Consider the following 21,265-nt stretch of genomic DNA (forward strand, 5'->3'; position numbering starts at 1 on the left):
TATGACAATTGAAGGGAAAAAATAATTATATAGATTGTGCACTGGTTCATACAATATATACTCCTATGATTCTGTCTCTTAGATTTTGTCAGAATTTTCCTTGGATTTTGACCGCTTGGTTTTTGTCCCCGTCCTGGTTACTACAGCCATTATATACGAGTTCCGATCTGCATGAAAAGACGCTAGAATCAAGCATTTCGGTGCAGTATTTAACTTTTAAAAAAATCCCTACCCACATAAAATTCTCTCTCTCCCAAGCTTAGGCAGAACGGGAATTCCCGTTCTGCCTAAAGATAAAATCATTGAAAATATTATTTACGAAGTGCTGAAGGGCCTTTAGGCAGAACGGGAATGAATCATAGCTATATTTACAGCAGCAAATTATATTAACACACTACAGCACATCGTACACAATTCAATTCTCAACAAGTGACAGCAAAATAATTTAGTATTTAGAAGAGTTTTATTGCTTGCACCAATTCTTATGGGGCAGTTCTTATTGGATGGTATCGAAAAGATGTTCGTAAATTTATAATGATGAACCCTCATATTAAACACTGTGCCAAGGACGCGTCTCAAAGCACTACTCGTTAGTCAAGGTCAACTTGTGCATAACTTTATCAAAGGTATTTAAAAAAAATAACAGTGTTTTAAATGGTTGTATTACTCATTATGTCTTATGAAGAACATGATGGTTGGAGAATCCGGCTTTCCGTTTAAAGTAGGTAACTAACATTTATCTTTCTCTACGGATTTTCTATATTTGCTTTCGACGTTTGTATGTAACGAAGCAGTCGTTTTCTTTATATTCTGAAAAACTCAATTGGCTTTTGGGTAAAACCCAGCAAATGGTTGCTTACGGTATCAGCTTTTAGTATGGGAAAAGACGGGATAGTCACTGACGCCTTTGTGAAAAGCGAAATAATAATAATAATAATAATAATAATAATAATAATAATAATAATAATAATAATAATAATAATAATAATAATAATAATAATAATAATAATAAATGCACATTTGTTGAGTTCATTAACGTTGAAGGACACATTGTTAGAAAAATTTCACCCCTTTCTGCTGATACCTTGCCGTTCTGCATTTGCCTCATAATTTTCCTACATTTTGTAGCACATTTTAGTTCTAACTAGTAAGCTTAATCTTTTCTTTAAACAGAACGAAAATAATTCCCATTTTGCCTAATATTTGCAAAAAGGGATATTTTATTTACATTTGAGGAGATTTTATTGATAGTTCATTTCCCGAAATTTGAAGTTGTGAAATTGGAAGTGCCCCTCGATTTTCGCATATAACTTCTACGTTGCTAAAATTAAATTGACAATAGTGGAGAACCAATATTTGCCAAATAGCAATATTTTATACTATTTATAATATTACCTTACAGACATGAGACTGTAAAAGCTACACTCATTTACCAACTTCACCTAATCACCCAATTTTGTTAAAATTTAATTAAAAATAATTTCATTCAAGTATCCGGAAAATAATTACTAATAAAATGCCGTCAATGTCGTTTCTGCGAAAATTTTGCATAATAGGGAGACCCGTTCTGTTCGGAGGGCCGTAAGCAGAGTCATTTTGACGTGTGATTAGTGTCATACTAAAGAGTTCGACTAACATAAGGTTCCTGTAGTAGTCAGGCCTTTAGTATGACGTTAACCATACGTCAAAACGACTCTGCATAAGGATGAATATTATTTTGATTTTATTGTTCGATTACAGGTTAGGTGTAATCTAAGATTAAGACAGGAAAAATAAGTGTATGTACGGGTAGCTAATGATGCTATTTTAATGCAGAATAATAGAAGTATTAGTTTGTTCTTGTGTTAGATATCCGGCGCCTCCACCATGTAAAACTCTGTCCCATATACGATGTAGGTAGAGCAAAGTAATAAAAATGAGTGTCCGGAATCGACTCCCATGACCGGCTTTTATTATAAAATTCAGTAAATAACAGTATTTTACAGAAATACTACAAAGATATTCTTCTCTATACTTGTGAGGTTACAAACAGTAGTCCTTGACCGAGAGGTCGCAGACGGGATCTCCACAAAGCCTCGTGGCAGGCTAAGCAGAGAGGCGAAGGAGTCCCCAAAGCTCCGTGGCAAGCTGTTAGGGGGTCAGTGGTCACAGAGACCTGTAGCAGGCTAAGCAACTGGGGTATGATTTCCAACAGAGCCCTGAAGCAGGCTAAGCCAGGAGAAAGGAAAAGCCAAGAGTCCCGTGACAGACTAGAGGCTTTGGTTTAGGTTACTCCTAATGTTCAGTGGCAAATATAGGAGGGACACCAGAGAACTGGTACTGGTCCGTTTCGTTTCGTTTCGTTTCGTTTCGTTTGTATTGGCGGTTTTTAGTGTACGAAGTTCCGGGCGTCTGCCCTTGCCTTCCATCTGTTTTGAGTTATTTTGATTGGCTTTTGATTTCACTCGTATTTACAATGAAGAGGCGCCACTGTCGCAGGCTCTCTTTTCTTTTGATTTTGTTGTTTTACGGCGGGCGCGGCATTCTGTAGACTCTTCGTCGCGGGTCTCCAGTGCCTATGTTTGCCACCAGCTGGTTGTCGTGCTGGTCTACTGATTGCCAGAATCGTCTTGATAGTATTTCTCTTGTTTCTCTGAGAAGTGGTAGCTCCAGGTCTTCGTGTATTTGGGCTATACGAGTGTCTCGTGAGTGACCCGTAATAGCCCTTGCTGCTCTGTTCTGGATTATCTGCAGAGTTCGATGGTGGGTTGCAGCCGCATGCTCCCATGCGGGGTGTGCATACAGCAGCGTCGGTCTGATAAATGTGGAGTAGATGTTCCTTTTCGTGGTGAGTTCAAACTGCGGGCTCAGAAGAATAGGTAGTAGAAATCGGACTTTTCGCGCTGCTCGGTCGGCGGTGTTGGAGATGTGTCTGGCGAACGTAAGTTTGTAGTCCAGGGTTACTCCCAGGTATTTTGCTTCATTCTGGAGAGTAAGCGGTGTGCCTGACCAGGTGAGCCTGTAGGTCTTCTTCTTTGTTTTCCTCGTGAAGTCCACAAGAGTTGTCTTTGTGGGGTTTATCTTAGTTTTCCAGCGGCGTGTCCACTCCTCCAGCTGATTGATGTGACGTTGCATGGCGACTTCTGCGTAGCGATGGTTGTGATTGCTAGCAAAAATCGCCGTATCATCCGCATAGGTGGCCACCATTGTGGAGTGCGTGGTTGGTATATCAGCTGTGTAGAGTGAGTACAACAGTGGCGATAAGCACGACCCCTGCGGCACTCCTGCTTCAATCGGTCGTGAGTCAGATGTGTGTCCCAGGTGCGAGACTCTGAATCTTCTCCCGGTTAGGTAACTCTGTATGAGTTTGGTTTGGTAGGTTGGGAAGCCCGCCTGATGGAGCTTGTGTAGGAGTCCCTGGTGCCACACCCTGTCAAATGCCTTCTCGATGTCGAGGAAGAGTCCGAGGGTGTGGCCTCCTTCGTTGAACTGTTGTGTGATGTGGTCCACGACTCGGACTATGGCTGCCGAATTTATAGAACTCCAGGCGGCAGTGGCGCTGGTGCTGCGATATCATCGTCTGCTTCGTAGGAGGAGCCAGAAGTCCGTTGTCTGCTGGTTGTAGTGGATCCATGTGGTGCGTAGTATGTAGTATGCGGACATAAAACTATGTGGTGGTGTTTATAAATACAAGCGTAATATGTTGTTTGTACAAAATACCACGTGGGATATTACCATGTAAACAAGTGAATATCTTTTCAAGTGTGGAACTAGTATTTACAAACCATACAGATTCATTACTTAAACTTGAAGTAGTACATCTATAAGTACTGGTTGCAATGGAGTAAACGAATTAAAGATAGAACCTGTTCCTTAGGCGCTGAACCCATATCAAAAAGCCATTCCTTACTATTCCTTACTGTGTTTGTTCTATAAAGGTTGAAACAAAAAAATCGTTTCCTCTACTCACTTCGGCTTTGAACACAGAGCTAAGGGAGGAAATAGGACATATACCTGGGACACTGAATCGATTATCCGCTTCTTGATATCTTTTACCATTTTTGCTCTACGGAAATATGTATTGAAACCGGAAATAATAGTAAATTTGAATCACTTCTGGTTTTGGTAGAATGTTATGGATAGGGGGTATAGTAATTATATGTTTCCTTGAAACGCTGAATCGTTTTAAACTGGTCAATCGCTAAAAAAAATCGCTTCTCGCTATCTGTTACCGTTTTCATTTTATGACGATAAACGTTGAAACCGGAAATGACTAATTTGAACCACTTACTTTATGAATAGAGAGTTAATGGAGGAGATGGAACCTATTATTGGGACGCTGAGTTGATTGCAGAAAACCGCATCCCGATATCTCTAAACGTTTTTGTTCTGATACCTGTCGACAGACCGGCGTACATATATACGGAGAAAGCCGCTCTATAAGACTTCCGACACTTACACATAGCATAGTTTGGAAGACTAAAAATGTGTTAGAAAGTACTGGAGGTTCATCAGGCAGAAAGGCAAGAGAGACAGGGAAAAAAAAAACAGTTGTATAAAGAACTAAATCCTTGTGAAGGCGTGTGATGTTATGCCCTGTTCCTAAGTACTTGATCTTTAAGTTTTCATCATCATCATTAACTATTATGTATTTCTAATAGATAACTTGCTGCAAACTTAGACGCTTCCATGATCTCTATTCTTCAGCTAATATTTTCCTCTTGCAGTAGGAATTTTCTCCTTTAATTTCTTCATTCTTTGTAGCCTTTTCCTCCTCTTACTTTTTTCCTTAAACTATATCTTTTATAGTAGCTTTTAGAATACAACGTAGTCTTAAAGAATGTCCTAAGCAATCCCTTTCTCTCTCTTTTTTTTTTAATTGTATCCAATACTCTTTTTTTTTTCCCTACTACTCATAATACTTTACCATTTGCTTTCCCTTCAACTCTGCTAATTTTCTTCCTTATTCATCATACTTACATTTCGAAAACCTCCCTTATTTTTTATGATATCCATGTTTCTACTCTTTATAGTATGATACTCTGCACGAAACATGAGGCGTTCAGAGTATATGGAAATCAATTTCAATTACCAAAGTTGGGAGGAAAAGTGACATGAAGTTTTTCAGAGCTCTTAAGTTATTATTATTATTATTATTATTATTATTATTATTATTATTATTATTATTATTATTATTATTATTATTATTATTATTATTATTATACATTACAACAGTTATTTACAATATTTGGAAATACGCCCTTTAAGCTCTGAAGGGACCTTCAGATAGAGATCTTGAAAATATTATATCCAAAATTGCCAAAGGTGAACTTGATTCTCCTGTGTACTGAACACGTCATATTAGATGGATGTCTTGAAACGCCTTATTGACTGACGAACAATATATACATTTTCCCCAAAAGCTTGTTTCGAAAATCGTATCCTTGATTACATTGTCTGTTCATATCTTTACTGAATAAAACTTCTTAGATACCAAAAGGAAGTAGCTTGTTCTACTTTGGCCTCCTTGCGTTTAAGTGCACGGCTATTCAATGCGTTCGCAATCCGTATTTGTGGCTCATGCGTACGCTTGGAATGCGCTTACCATGTATTTAAATGTGAATGTCTAATCACAATGCGCTACAAACGCGAAAGCAATAAATCCCGCAGAATACGTCGGCTCGAGTATATTTGGTGCGTTTCGGGACATTATACCGCCCGCTTTTTCGGAATCAGTAAAAGATGTCTAAAAGAAGGGAGGGAAACGAAAGACGTGTTGCCAAGCAAGGGACTGTTAGCAAGAAACAACTACTTGGAAAATGCTCTGGGCAGAGTATTGGAACTCTGTTATTATAAAGTACGTGAGTGTATAACAAAAGAAAATTCACAAAAATAGAAGGAAATTAAGAAAAAAATAGCTAATGACAGAAAAATCTATGTAACACAATAGGGTTATTTCTCGTGATTTACATGAACGAGAATAAGGATGTGGCAGTAAGGCCTGGAAACCCTGACTGCCTCACAGTATGATTTATAACTCTGGCGAAAGTAAAATTACCGAGTAGCCACCTAGGTCGCGTTCTCTGCGAGGAGTAACTCATCGGAAACGCATCCAGGAGAAGCCATAGTCTTAGAGTTGTTACAATTGCTTTAACTGTCATTGCTTTCGTTTTTTCAATGTTTATCATCCACCCATGTTCTTCACATCTCTTCACCAAATATTTAATCTTGTGTTAATCTACGGTTATATAAATAAAAATGATGTTTGGTGTCAATTTTATCTAGACTCCTACACTGATTTTAACGAGTGCCTAACTAAGAACTTTATCATATTAGTTTTCTCGAGAAAGTCCGGAGGCGCGGTGGCTCAATGATAGAGCGTTTACCTCCGGTGCTTGGGGTCCCTGGTTCGATCCCAGCTCACAGCATGTGGACTTTGTGGTGGACAAACACCGTACTCATAGGTTTTCTCGGGAGTCTCCCGTTTCCTCTCACTTTCTTCATTCCAGCATTTAATTCATTTCTCATCATCACCGTCTCCTTTAGCCTAACCGGCATAAGGTGGGACGTAAAACTTAAAGATTTCATTTCGTTTTTTCGAGAAGGTTCCTAGAGGGAAAAAAGTCACTAGCAAAGCTTTTCTATCCTAACAAATAGAATAAAATATAACGAGAATGGGTTCATTTTGTTTATTTGAATTTATAGCAACTAGTTTTTCGTTAAAACACATTTGAAGTTTATTTCTAGAAGTTTTTTTTTCTTACCTCTGGTACTTGTGGTCCCTGTTGCGATCCCCGGCCAAGTAAGTTTGTGGTGGACAGCATCATGAACATGTTTTTTCGGGTACTCCCGTTTCCTCCCACCTTCTCAATTCATCAAATCTTCCACCATCATTTAATTGCCTTAAACATCGTCCCTTAGCCTAGTAGGCATAATTGTGGAACATTAAACACAAAGGTCCCCCTGCCGTAAGCGTCGGTGGACCACTGATGTGCAACTAGCGAAAATTGGCTGCCCCACAGCGACGATCCACGGTGGCCCCACTTCCGTTTTGAAAATTATACCACCGCTGGCAGAGACGCGACGAAACGCCAATGAACAACAAAATTACTCCCCCAAAATAGGTTAAATCACCTATATGCCTAATTTGTTTACATTAAGGCGAGTCTAAAAAACACCAAAGAAAATAAGTATCCTACGGTGGGCGCGAACCACCAACCTTTTGATTACTCGACGCGTGCACTTCCGACTTGGCCACGGAGGCAGCGAATGAAACGTCGCTTGTAGAGGGATAAATCATTGAGGTCTTTTTAATTTCAGAGTGCTCCTGTAATCGTGTATATTCGAAGATAATCGTTTGGCATAAGATAAAATCCACTCGCCATGTAATTTTATAACAAAATAATGCCCTTCTATTTCTTTCTTTTATGGTTCTTCCATATTCACTTTCAAATGATCGGCGACAGTTGCCATCTAAATACATACAATTATACGCACTCATCTCAAGATATTTCACTTTATGATGTAGAGGCAGGGATTACTCTTGACCCCTGGAGCTCACTTTAGAAACAATTCGTCAGGGAAAAAAATAATATATAATAATAACCGCATTCACATAACTGGCCATAGTTCGTGTTGGTCCCTTCGCGATTCTCCGCGACCAATCGAAGGAGCGCGGACCAAAATAAAGTCCTCGCTGTTACGAGTTTAAAACTTCAAGAGCCCGAGTCTAGATATCTTTTTCGACTTGACGAAACCCTGCCGCCAGTGACACACTAGCGGCATTCCTTCGACGCGTCGCTATAGCAACGATCGACATTTACCGGCAAGTGGGCCATTAGGTGATGGCGACGTTTACGGCATGGGAATTTTACTTCATTTTTTCCTTAATTTTATCTAGAATTTATCAGAATCCTTCCAATTCACGAGAGGTCCGCTAGCGGTTACGTTGAGGAGGGCTACTTTTAGTGCTTTATGCTCTATAGTATCAAAAATATAAATTAATAACGTGATTGTAAGAAAATAGTGAAAAGCATTTACCAGTACTAAAAAATATACAGGTTATTACACAATAAACTTCAATAACAAATGGTATAAGTGTTGTTACAGCACACTCTTCGTTGACTTCACGTGACATGAAGGATTCTGATGAAAGACCCACGAAGAGTATGGTATAACAACATTTAAATCATTGGAGTATTGGACAATTATTGGAGTATATTATGTAATGACTTGTGTATCTTTTAACTGTTCTTCATTATTTTCTTACAATCATTTTCTTAATTTATATTTTTTATGCTATTGATCATGAAACACTAGGAGTAATTCTGCGTAGCGTAGTCGCTAACGCTCTCCCCTTTGGTGCGAGCATGCCCGGATTCGTTTCTCGGTGCTGACTCTCAGTCAAAGTTTAAAAACTTTTCTGGGCATCCATCCTGAGTGAGGTTTACCTGATAAGTTTCCCTCATTCACACCAGCAAATCCCGGGATAGTACCTGCCAAAATGGTCTCAGGCCGTTTCCTTCCTTTCCCATTCCTTTCTTCCTCCCCAACTCCTTGGGTAGCACGATCGCCAAGGGACGTCATCTCTAATACGTGACGGGCTAACATAGCCATAGATCAGGCCCGTATCCAGGGGGGTTTAGGGGGCTGACCCTCCCTAAATTTTTACTCCCCCCCCCTTCTAAAATTTTCACGGTAGGCTTACAAATGAACTATAATATGGTGATGAACTATAATATCGGATCGGGCTTGGGCTCCCCTAATTTCTACCGTCCTCCTACATTTTTGGGCTGCCTACCGGCCTGCCATAGATGCCAAAATCACAAAAATCTAATTCGTAATCTTAATCCTAATGAAACACTAAAACTTTGTTTGAGATCTAAGTCTTCGGTGAGCTAGTATTGCCCACGAGACAAGGGAAATTTCTTGTCATCTTTATACATAATCTTCCTGTATTCTTCCCTAGACAGATGCTTGTTCATTACTTCTAAAATTATAAATATATTGAGGAAAATTGGTATTATGCACTGTTCTTAATTATCTAGTTACGTAAGGATTGATGTTGAATGATATGCTGGTATTAAAAAGTCACAAGTTTACAGCAAATTGTTACAACAACATCTTGAAATAATTTACAGGTAATTAAAAATAATAAACTTCATATTTAAGCTAAGAAATTGTACAAATTTCTGACATTATTAGTAGAAGACAATAAAGCAGAGATAAGTTTGCAGAAATAATGTGAAAATTTATGAGAATATTAGTACTATTGCTAATATTTTTTAAAACAATTATAATAGTTTTAGTACGTAATATGTCTAAACAAAAGAATTATATATATATGATGCGCAATTAATTAAAGAAAACGAAGGTTTTGAAAAAATTGTGCATTCCAAGGAGAAGACTCGTCCTTTTGTATCAGGAAAACCGGTTGTGACTGTCCATGGGTTGAAGCATGATGTAACTAGTTGTAAAATACCAATGTCCACAAAGAAACCATTGTCATGTCTTATAGTCTTATATAATTGTAGTACCTAATCGTGAATTTCGCGATTCTCAGAGTTCGTGTTTTGATCTCTTTTTCATCTTCTTCTTTCTTCGTCTCCTCTTGTCTAAAAACCTGAACTTAAAAAAAGAAAATGTATTTAAAAAATAATAAAAGAAATTTAGAAACCAAGGACACATTGCTTAATTGTCTTCTCAATTCAGCATATGAAACAACCCAATTTTTGTCTATGTATATACATATGTTGTTTTCTTTAATTATTTTATTGTAGTTTTTCTAATTTACCTATTCTCAGAATTGTATTTCCATTTTCTTTCTTTCTTTCTTTTTTTTTTTTTTTTACTATTTATATATTTTAATATTTCTAGATTTGTCTCTCTTGGTTTGCAGTTTTAATATTTGTGAAAGAAATACCAGCGTTTCTTCATATTTTTTTTCCAATGATAATTAAAACTGCAGAAACAGTTTTCTTAACTCTATACTACAGGAAGGGAAATTAGAAAATCTTAAAGAGGAAATGAGACCAAATAACTTTGGTAGGAGTTTGTGAAGTTAGACGGGAAGGTAATGGGGTGCTAAACAGCGAAGAATATATAATGTTTTACTCAGGCAGTGAAAAGGGCTGTCATAAGGGTGTAGGAATAATTCTGGGAAGCGCTTGAAGATGGTGAAAGTAGAATATGTTGATGATAGAGTTATGATGTTAAGAATTAAAGGAGAAAAAGAAAGATCACTTAATGATGCAGACATATCTACAAACGACTTCGCACATAATTGAAGAAGTCGAAGAAAATTATGACAAATATAAGAAATTATGGACAGGGAGAAGAAGGGTGGTAATTGTAATGGGAAATGTCAATGCAGTTAGAGAGAAAAACAGCAAGGTAATGTTGTAAACAAATATGGTTTAGAAGGCAAAAGAAATGAAAGAGGAGAGGAACTGGTGAATTTCGGTAGACAGAATTCACTAGTAATTGGGAACACTTGGTTCAATCAGCACAAGACAAGAAGATATACGTAGAAATTCCCAATAGACGGCGGAAGATATCAGATAGACTATGTTATGATACAGGAGAGGTATCGGAATGGCTTGAAGAACATGAAGACCGTTCCAGGGGCTTACATTTTCTCTTATTATAACCTTGTGCTGGCCGAAGTAGATATTCAGCTGAAAAATGTAGGCAGAAGAAAAGTAGGCAACAAGCTGTTGAATACTGAAAAGTTGAAAAAACGAGAAAACGAGGAAGTAAGAAATCTTTTCGTTGAGAAATTCGAAGAAATATACTCAAACGAGGAAAGTATAGGTGTAGGTAGTAACAGACGGTGGGAGCATATTAAACTTTGAATACAGCATTTTGCAGAAGAAGTAGTAGGATACCGCAATCACAAAACGGCTAAGAAACCATGGGCTACAGATATTGCAAAAAATGAGGGAAAGGAGTTCGTGGAAAGGGGTTGATACGGAAGAGGACAGAAAGATGTACAGGAAGTTAAACAACGAGTTACGAAGGGAAACAGGCAGAGCAAGGGAAGAGTTTTACAAAAGAAAATGTGAGGAGATAAAAGAATTGGGAAATATGAGGAAATGTACAAGAAGATGGATTCTATGGAACTGCAGAGGAAACAAGGGGCTATTACGATGGAAGTAGAAAATAAGAATGGGAAGATAGTCAGCGAGAACAGTGAAGTCCTACGAGGCTGCAAGAGTATGTTGAGGACTTACATGAAAGTAGAGACAGCCGTGTGGCTTAGATATTGAAGTAGAAAATGAAGTAGGCAAGGATGATAAATTGTTTTGTATTGTTCGGGATGCGTTTGAAAAAGGTATATCCAAGATTAGGAATGGAAAGGCAACAGGGGTAGATAATATACCAATCGAAATCATTAAGAATATGGGAGACAGGGGCAAGAAAGAATTGTTCTAACTCTGCAATGAAATATATTAAACAGGAAAATGACCAAAAGGCTTCCTGAAGCCGATCATGATATCAATGGCTAAGAAATCGAACCCAAAGAGATGTGAAGATTATAGAACTATTAGTCTCATATCTCATGCAGCAAAACTTTTGCTTTGAATTCTGAACAGAAGTTTATATTGAAGAACAAATGAAAAAGTTGAGCAGCAACAGTTTGGGTTCAGGAGAGGTAAGGGCACAAGAGATGGATTATTAAGAGTGATGCAATTGGATTATTAAGAGTGATCGGTGAAAGGTCTATAGGAATAGGCAAAGAGGTGTATGTGATATTTATTGATCTAGAAAAGGCTTTTAACCGCGTGAATGGGAATTGCTGTTGGAAGTTCTAAAGAAAGTTGAATTGAAATGGAAAGGTCGAAGACTAATAAGAAACTTATACATGAACCAACATGTAAGTGTTAAAATAGGGGAAGGAAACGACAGAGGAGGCAATTGGAAGGGGAGTTCGACAGAGGTGCTGTCTCTCTCTCCTACATTATTTAATATCTATCTAGAATGATATGATATATACAGTTTGCAGATAGGTATAATATGGCGCCTATTGCAGAATCTGTAGAGAAAATCAATAAGAGGAATGGATGTGAAAAGCTATGGTGATTGGAACGAAAGGATCGCTGTCAAATATAGAAGTAGGCGGGAAGAAAATAGGACAGGTGACTAGTTTTCGATACATGGGTAGTATTATTAGTGATATGAAATGTGAACGTGAAATAAAAGCAAGGATAGGAATGGCGAAAGAAGCCTCTAGGAGGAAGAAAATTCTATTTTGTGGGACCTCGAATAAAGAATTGAGAAAAAGATTCATAAAATATTTTATTTGGAGTGTTGTACTGTATGGGTCAGAAACATGGACATTACGGAAAAATAATTAGAAACGACTGGAAGCTTTCGAAATGTGGGGTTGGAGAAGAATGGAACCAATTAGCTGGGTCGAATGGAAAACGAATAAAAGGGTGTTAGAAATGGTAGGGGAAGAAAGAACAATTTTAGATATTATTAAAAAGAGAAAGAGAAACTGGCTGGGACATTGCATGAAAACGAACTGTATCATGAGGAACGTTTCAGAGGGTTTAGTTGGAGGAAAGAGAGGGCGGGGGCGAAGGAGACTACAATTAATGGACGATATTAAAAATGAAAAGTCGTACATGAAACGAAGAGGTTAGCGGAAGACAGTAGAACACGGAAGGTTCCCAGATGCAGCAAGTAACCTGCCAATAACGGCAGAATACCTAATATATATATATATATATATATATATATATATATATATATATATATATATATATATATATATATATATATATCCAAAGATAAAAGATGTACAGTCAGCAACAAAAGTTCTTTCGGTTTGATAAAATTAGTTTCGTGATTAACTTCGGAATGGAAAGACAATTTGAGTACAGTTTTCAGTAAATTAAAAAGAACGTAATTTTATGTACGTTCAAGCCATACCATCGTTATTCTCAAAAAATAAATTTTACCAAACGGAAAGAAATTTTGTCGCTAACCAATCGATAAATCTTATTGAGCTGAACAAAATCATGCGAATGAGAGTAGAATCTTTATGCATAAGTTTTTCGAAGATTTTTTTAAATATAAAAATTGATGCTGTAGAATAAGCATAGTACCTATTAAGGTGAAAGTGATACTTGAATATGCCCTCATTAAGGTTTTGATTATGACAAACACTAACACTAACACTAAGGTAGCAGTGCACAGTGTGATTAATCAATTATATAGTCCAAAATAATCATTGTTACACTGTTTAACAAATTACGATCGAAAGTGTGATTTTTTTAAATTTTAGATTTCTTTACACCATTTGAGCACGGAATGAAAGGCTCAAATGGTGTAAAGAAATCTAAAATTTAAAAAAATCACACTTTCGATCGTAATTTGTTAAACAGTGTAACAATGATTATTTTATGGTGGCTCAAATATTTAACCCTACTCTTTAAAAAAATTATCACTGTATGCACAGTAGTAACCTCTAGTTTTGAAAAAAAAATAATTACAAAGGTATCAACTTGTTTTCCAATCTAATTAGAATGAGAAAGTTTGTGAAAACATTGAGCCAGAATCTCAACACACATTTTCACACTTTCTCAATAAAACTATACTTGTTTAACAGTGAAATACACCAGTCAAATGCCAGGGTGGTACCTAACTTACAGGTCTCAGGTCGGTTTCTTCCTTGCCTAATCCTTTCTTCCTTCCCTTTCCCCGGATTGTGTGCTCGCCAAGGGAAGTCATCCCTCAAATCGTGAAGGGCTAAATGGCCTTAGACGCCGAAAGCCCAGAAATCTAAATCCTAATCCTAATCCTTAACAGTGATATGATTGATGTAGCGTCAAAATGAGATCTTACATTTCATCCGTACTTTTTCTCTCATAAAAACAACCTAGTTCGATTTTTATTTTTTTTAATACAGGTGGTAGTATTTTACAATTCCTTATCGTCTTTTCGAATGCAGAATAACACCCATTCAATACTTCATAGACGTAGTGGCTTGTAAAATTGGACCTTTGGACCTCCCTTCCAAAAAAGAAGCATGTACCCCTACAAACAAAAAATTCTGGTGCACGCATGTTTACCAGACGTCTCTTTTTATGCATGAAATGCTGTGTTTTCTTGGAGGTACAACTAGTTCAAGATTCGTTGTAAAATGAAATCTTCCAAGTTTACGTCCCAAAATTATGCCGGCTCAGGAACGCATCCAGGACGGACTTCTGGGGGGCCCTGGCTTCTAATACTGCTACTTAGAACTACTTTTAAGAACTCCAAACTCTGGGATTGGTTATATATATATAAATATAAAAGAAAGTTTCCTCTTCTGGGGGTGGCAATCGCCCCCTCCTGGATCCGCCCTTGTGCGGGCTAGGCTAAGGGAGATGATGATGATGAGAAATGGATGCAATAGTGGAATGAATAAAGTGGGAGGAAACGGGAGAACCTCGATAAAACCCATGCACACGGTGTTCGTCCATCACAAAGACCACTTCTCGCAAGCTGGTATCGAATTAGGGATCCCACGCACCATTGAGCCATCGTAGCCCTTTAATATTCATTTTGTGTATATAAGATGTAAAGGTCGCTGTCGTCGCGGGACAGATTTTGAAGGCCGAAAAGCTGTATATGAAGATAAATGCTCCACATTTTCTTGACTTCGGCACTCATTGAGGTAATATATTCAACAACACGTTCCAGCCCCTTACTTTCCCAGGTATTCGTTTAAAAGAGCCTCAGGGCCGCATTGGAACGGAAGTAGAACAAAAAAAATCTGTCTCCACCGGGGATCGAACCCTGGCCGCAGATAGACACCACACCCACTATATTGTCACGACTCTTTTAATATTAATTCAGCGGTATAGCGCTCATCTTTGGTGCGTGGGGTCCCTGGTTATATCTCCTCGCGTCAAGTGGACCTTGTGGTGAACAAACATCGTGTACACAAGTTTTTTTCCGTTTCCTCCCACTTCCTTCATTTCACTATTTCATTCATTATAAACATCTCCCTTATCCTCGGTCCATGATTGTCGGACTCTAAACTATCAAATTCCATTTTATTTTCGTTGATGTTAAGATCGTTGCTTAATATTTTCCTTGCTTTATACCAGCGTTTCCCAACCCCTTTTCAACTTGCAGCACACTACGAGTGTAACTTGAATTCTCGCGGCACACTCATAGATATTATTATTATTATTATTATTATTATTATTATTATTATTATTATATTATTATTATTATTATTATATTATCATTATTATTATTTGCAAATATAAAATACCATGGTATTTTTTTCTGTGTTTACTGGTCATCTTCTCACAGAGATGAAAGCTCGATCACTAGTTTTCCCCTATGCCAATTCATTATGCTTATTTTTTATTCTAATTTTAAAATAGAAAACAATTGCAATGAAATATAGGACTCAGATTTTTAAAAATACGCTTTCTTTTTCGAAAACTGTATCTACCTTTCACTAAGAACGAAGATCACTAAATAACGAACGAACAAACAAATGTCTTGTACTTTTAACTTTGCTGTTTTAACCAAAACCGGTGCATATTATTGCAATCACACAGCTTGGGATGCGTCGAAGTCAAAACACAGCTGTTAAACAAAGTGTTGCCCTGTCATTCACATGCGAATGAGTGTTCTACGAACGTTCACTTGACGCGTAGTATGACTCAATTGAAGCGTAACATAGCGACTAACCGTGGAAATGGGTACGAGCCGAAATACTGTCTGCTACAGAGTAATAGATGTAGAATAATATATTACAATTACATACAGTAATTTTTTCCGTGGTAGAAATTCATATTAATGTGAAATACAAAAATATACATTTTTTTCCTATGTCTTGCAATTTGGTTGCTATAGAATTAATAATTTTGTTTCGATTTCCTCGCGGCACACCAGTGTGCCGCGGCACACCGGTTGGGAAACGCTGCTTTATACCATTATAAGATTGGTCGAGTAATGCAATTCTAATTCTTTTTCTTAAAGTTTGTCATATAGTAATTCTCAGTGAGACGCGATCAAATTCTTGGATTTAAACCGTATATCTGAGACAAGTAAGTACCTTAGGAATCGAGTCTGGGACCATTTGCACAGAAGGTAGAGCGTTAGGTACTTGGTTAATTTAGTTATTATTATTATTATTATTATTATTATTATTATTATTATTATTATTATTATTATTATTATTATTATTATTATTATTATTATTTATTATTATCTTTTTGGCGTTTCTATAGTTTCAATGAGAATCGAGCGCATGGTAATTGTTGGAATGGGGTTGGCAAGATGGCGTAGAATGTTTTACATCATAGAGCGTCATGCTCTTTAACTATTTCAATTTAATTATTAACAACAATTTCCATTCTGGACATAATATAGTGCATTACAATTTTTATAGTGTTTTACATAATTTTTTGTATGTTCTACGCTTCTGCCTTCCTTTTTCAATAACAAATTAGTGTGGAAACAGAACTATCTGAAACAGGCCAATTCGTCCATTTTGGAACGGGCCATCTTTTTACAATTCTAATAACAACAAGAAGATTTAAGACAATTTTAGTGAAACAGTCAACTTGGCCTTAGTGCTGTGACTTTAATTTTCAAATCTCCCGCAAGGGAGATGCATAGATAGATAGAATTGTTGGAATCTCAATAAATTTTGCTAAAAATTAGATAGTGGTGTGTCGGCCAGCAGTATTTTCAATACAAACAAACGTTTAATATTTATAGAATGTCTGAATAGAATTCTCGTCTCATATACTGAAACCTCAATGCTAAAAACGGATAATAATAGTAGAACAATGACATATTACACCCAGCGCCGCGGTGGCTCAGTGGTAAGCCGGTGGGTGTAGCCGAACGGTTTGAGGCGTTAGGCTGACGATCGTGAAGTGAAACCCATTGGGGGTTCGAGTCCCTCTCTAGTAGCAAGGGTGGAATACTGTCCTCGATGTTTCCGTGTTCGTGTCCCTGTCGTGCCTAGTAGTCCTGAAAAGTGGTTAAAGTAGAAAATGCGTGTCAGGAAGTTTTTTTTTTTTAAAAAAAAAGTGATAGAGCGTTCATCTCTGGTGCATGGGGTCCCTGATTCGATCCCAGCTCGCGCCAAGTGAATTTTGTGGTGGACAAACACCGTGTGCGTGGGTTTCCTCGGGGTTGTCCCATTTCCTCCCACTTTCTTCATTCTACCATTTCATTCATTTCTCATCATTACCGTCTCCTTTAGCCTAGCCGGCATAATAGTGGGACGTAAAACTCAAAGATTTCATTTCATTTTACATCCAGTAAGTATTTTGTAACCTTGTCAATGCCAAACTCGTCTGTGTGAAACGGTCAGTTCAAACTGATGGTATATACTGATAAGAACTAATTAAGGACGCAGTATCTGTGTGTAGCTGAAACCTACACTATCTTCCTTTCACCGGATTTACCGAGTAAAGGCATTGACTACTTGTGTCAAACAGACTTGATGCTACCCACTGTTTCTCATACCTGACCGAGGTCTTGACATTGGATGATTATACTCTGAAATAATTCATTTCTTTTATTATCTCACCATATTTTGAATTACCAGAGAGTTTCTCAGCAGACATTTTATTAGTAATATGCTGAATTAGTAATTCTCAGAATACAAAAAGGAAGAGAAGTGGTGTTTATGTACTTATAATGGGCAGGAAAAACCATCTTTAGTGACATTCTGCGGGAAATGAACATAACTTTTGCTACTTCTCATTTTTTATTTTAAAGAAAAAGAGCAAATCCAGTTCTGCCACTTATAATTGGTCGATCCAAAGGTTCCTCGACCTTGAAGTTACCCAACGAATAGAAGACAAGATAATTTGGCGAGAGATTGGATACTGTTGTTCCTCCTTTTTTCTCCCTGTCAAACACACACACACACAAACAAACACACATAACCAACCGTCGTACACAAAACACAGTCGATACAAGGCATTCAACTTTTACACAACTCTCTCGTTCGTGGAAAATACAACATACACGCACAGTATAAACAAACCTGGCAGCGGTAGTGACACAAGCAACAACAGAGCGCGCAGTACATGAGGAAATCTCTCAGCGGGGTTCTTGAGAGAATTGGACTGATCGTGTATCGAAGAGTAACCTTTTCAATACAAACGAAATAATTAAAAATTCCTGTAATAATTTGTGTGAATATAGGTTTGTGTTTTATTATTTTACATGTGAGTGATCGAGTGAATGTGTTGTATGGTTATTTTGATGTGTGTGTAAACATCTCCAGCGACTTTTGTTTGCAATTTTAAGTATCTACGGAAACGAAAAACGACACGATGTCTCCTCCCAGTGCATCCAAGACAAGAGTTAATGGAGATGTTATGGAAATGGAAGAGGACCCACGAACTTATTTTCGAAGAGGTGTTAGCAAATGGTTGGGTCGCAAAGAATGCTTGAAAAAATTATCGCCAAGACAAAGTGTCAATATTCAATTTTTGGATCTGACGTATAAAGTGCCTTCTGGACGTGGAAAGGGTAAGTGCAAAACTTACTTTAAAGTATTCTCGGTAATAGTTAAGAACAGCTACTTCTCATCTCCCGTGCACGAGGATGCATCTTACTGTTGCACTACCTAAACACCCTAAGTACAAGGGAAAGAACTCAGTCTATTACCTACTTTTTAACATCCTAGATAGTCAATGAATAATTCCTGAAAGTATGGCGTTTCTCGTCCTTCCCTAATTGGGAAGTACGGCTCCTTAACTATAACCGTATTCTCTACCAAGTAACAATCTTACCAAGTAAAGACATGTCCCCTATTCTGTAGTATTTTTTCTACTTATTCTGTGCTATTGTTAAAACTTAATGCAATTGTGACCATGGAAAATGTAGAGCATGTTATGAAGCAAGTCAAATACCTTCGCTTTCGTAGGTCAAGCGATGCTTACTTATCTGCAGAAACTCTCTCTCTGAGAAGAATGCGATTGCAACATATTCTTCTAGACACAACAATTATCATCTACAATAGTGCTTTTTAACATTTCGATTCTCACGAATGATAGACAAGAATAAATGCTGGAGAATAACAAAGCAGAAAGCACCACATTCCATTTAGATGTTAAGTTCTTTCGTGACTATGTGATTAGCGTATGTGCCTTTGGGGTGAGAAACTTTGGTTCGATTCCCAGTTCAAGTTCATGTGGTTAGGATTCCACGTTAAGCTGTAGTTCTGAGTCGTCATATAGTCTCGTTGTTGAAACGAACACTAGTCAATCCAATCACGCTCAAATCCAATCAACTAGTCCAGCAATTCTCAACCATTGTGTCGCAACACATTGGTGTGTGGTGCAGTTCCTTAGGGTGTGTCGCGAAATTTTAGAATTTAAAAATCATGAAAAATTTAATAATTAGTTAAAATCAACTTTGAGACAGATTGAACCAGTCAACGCCTCCAGCAGCAGAGTCATTACATTATAAAAACTTACAGGGTTACATTATTATTATTATTATTATTATTATTATTATTATTATTATTATTATTATTATTGTTGTTGTAAGTTATATGTGTCGTCAGTCAGACAAGGTTGACAACACTGAAGTAGTCTATTTATAAGTTTAATTGAAATATTTATTATTAACATTATTTAATATTGAAATAATGGATGTAATAATGACAGGTTTAGAGCTACAATTGCATTTTACTTTTGCCTTAGGACCTTTACAATAACTCAGAATAACAATGATGTAATTTATTTTCACTAAAATGAGTAAATGTGACATTTGCTGCTGTTTATTTACCAACATCTCTGTGTTGTTTATTCTCTATTCGTGTATTCAATGTTGAAACTGCTACACGTAGATCGGCATCATCGTCTAGTCGGTCCCTGTGGATTATTTGTTTTAATTCCACAGATAGGGGAATTAGTTTGTGTTCGTTTGTTTGTTTGTGTGTGTGTGTGTGTGTACCGGTACATAAGTATCTAGTTGAAATTCACTAATAATAATTTCCAAAGATTTTCTGCTTAGTGCGGAATATTTTTCACTTACAAACAACCGAAACACGTTTAGTGACTTGGTTTTGAATCTGAATAATCTAGAGTTGACAGCTAGTTCAGAAGGAAATTTTCGTCAATGTCTATGATCCTCTAGAATACACCGCTAAAATAATTTCTCGGGTCGGCGATTGAAAAACATTTATCGGGAATAGTTTTGTAGCTGTTAAGGTTTTCTCGTTAGCGCTCTTTCAGCGCGAGAGACCCGGGTTCGATTCTCGATGAAAGCAAACTTTTTTATGTGCCACGTTAACCTAGTTACGAACAAGGACGCTATACCTAAGTAAACATACAGGTAAAGTATAAAGTTCTGTGTTCTGAATGAAACGGAAGATGGGAGTGTCTCAATTCTGAAGCAAACAACGTCTGAACTCTGAAATATGAATCATTACTGCGCGACCTCCTGATACCTCGCTTGCTTTGGTAGTGGCGAAATAGTTATGCAAGAAAAGATCCGTTTCGTGCGAGGTCGTCGCACATATGTGCCCGGCCGGCAAACTGGCTTTAGGTCCCGGAAGGTTTGAATGCTACGTAAAAATAATTGAGTCTATGGTGTCAAATTGAACTTAAGGCAAGGCTGTAGATTGATGGCCTGAAAATTTCTGCATGTCATTACTACTAGTCAAATGTATATTGTACCAATCTAATCGATGATAACACATAATATTAATGCTTAATAGGAGATTATCTTATTAATGATTTTTTTTTTTTTTTTTTTTTTTTTGAGCTTTTCGCTGCTGAAGACTTCTATATTCCAGAACCGTTTGGTGGAAAAATAGACGAGTCACTTTCAAGTACATCTGTACGCAAATTTCGGGTTTCAAAATTCTGTTGACGTTCTATCATCTGTAGGACCGCCGGATTTTGAAAGTAAATGAGGGCCCTCTAAATTCAGAGTCCAGAAACGAGGAATTAGTGGATATGAAATACACTCCAGGGTTAGCAGAGGTCCATCCACAATCTTTTTTTAAACTTGATCCTCCTGAAATTGTCGTGTTAGATATATAGACTAGGCCTATATAAAAAATAATAATAAGACTGGAATTAGTTTCTTTTTTTTTTTAACAGTTGAAAAAATTCTTAAATGAGAGGATGGCGGCGTATTCAGTGAGATTCTAGGGTTCTACTCCTATATCGTTACGCCACTCTGAATTCTAATCTCTGAATTTACAGATTTTGAAATGAAAGCAAGCAAATGAAGTTACTAAAATAGAACACAATTTAGGCATATAGAACATGATTTTTATAGGCCCTAATCT

At 37.2% G+C, this 21,265-nt stretch overlaps 1 protein-coding gene across 1 annotated transcript in view; it reads left to right on the forward strand.

The window, feature by feature from the left end:
• Positions 1–17,832: 17,832 nt before the first annotated feature.
• Positions 17,833–21,265, forward strand: part of LOC145690408 (ATP-binding cassette sub-family G member 1-like) — a 201,693-nt gene continuing 198,260 nt past the window's right edge. The window contains exon 1 of the mRNA XM_081765253.1: positions 17,833–18,489. Within this exon, the coding sequence (XP_081621379.1) occupies positions 18,291–18,489 (199 nt within the window). The 5' untranslated portion in view covers positions 17,833–18,290. The remainder of the gene's footprint in view (positions 18,490–21,265) is intronic.

The sequence above is a fragment of the Thermobia domestica genome, chromosome 7, assembly GCF_964235325.1.
Source record: "Thermobia domestica chromosome 7, izTheDome1.hap1.1, whole genome shotgun sequence".
Lineage (NCBI taxonomy): Eukaryota > Metazoa > Arthropoda > Insecta > Zygentoma > Lepismatidae > Thermobia > Thermobia domestica.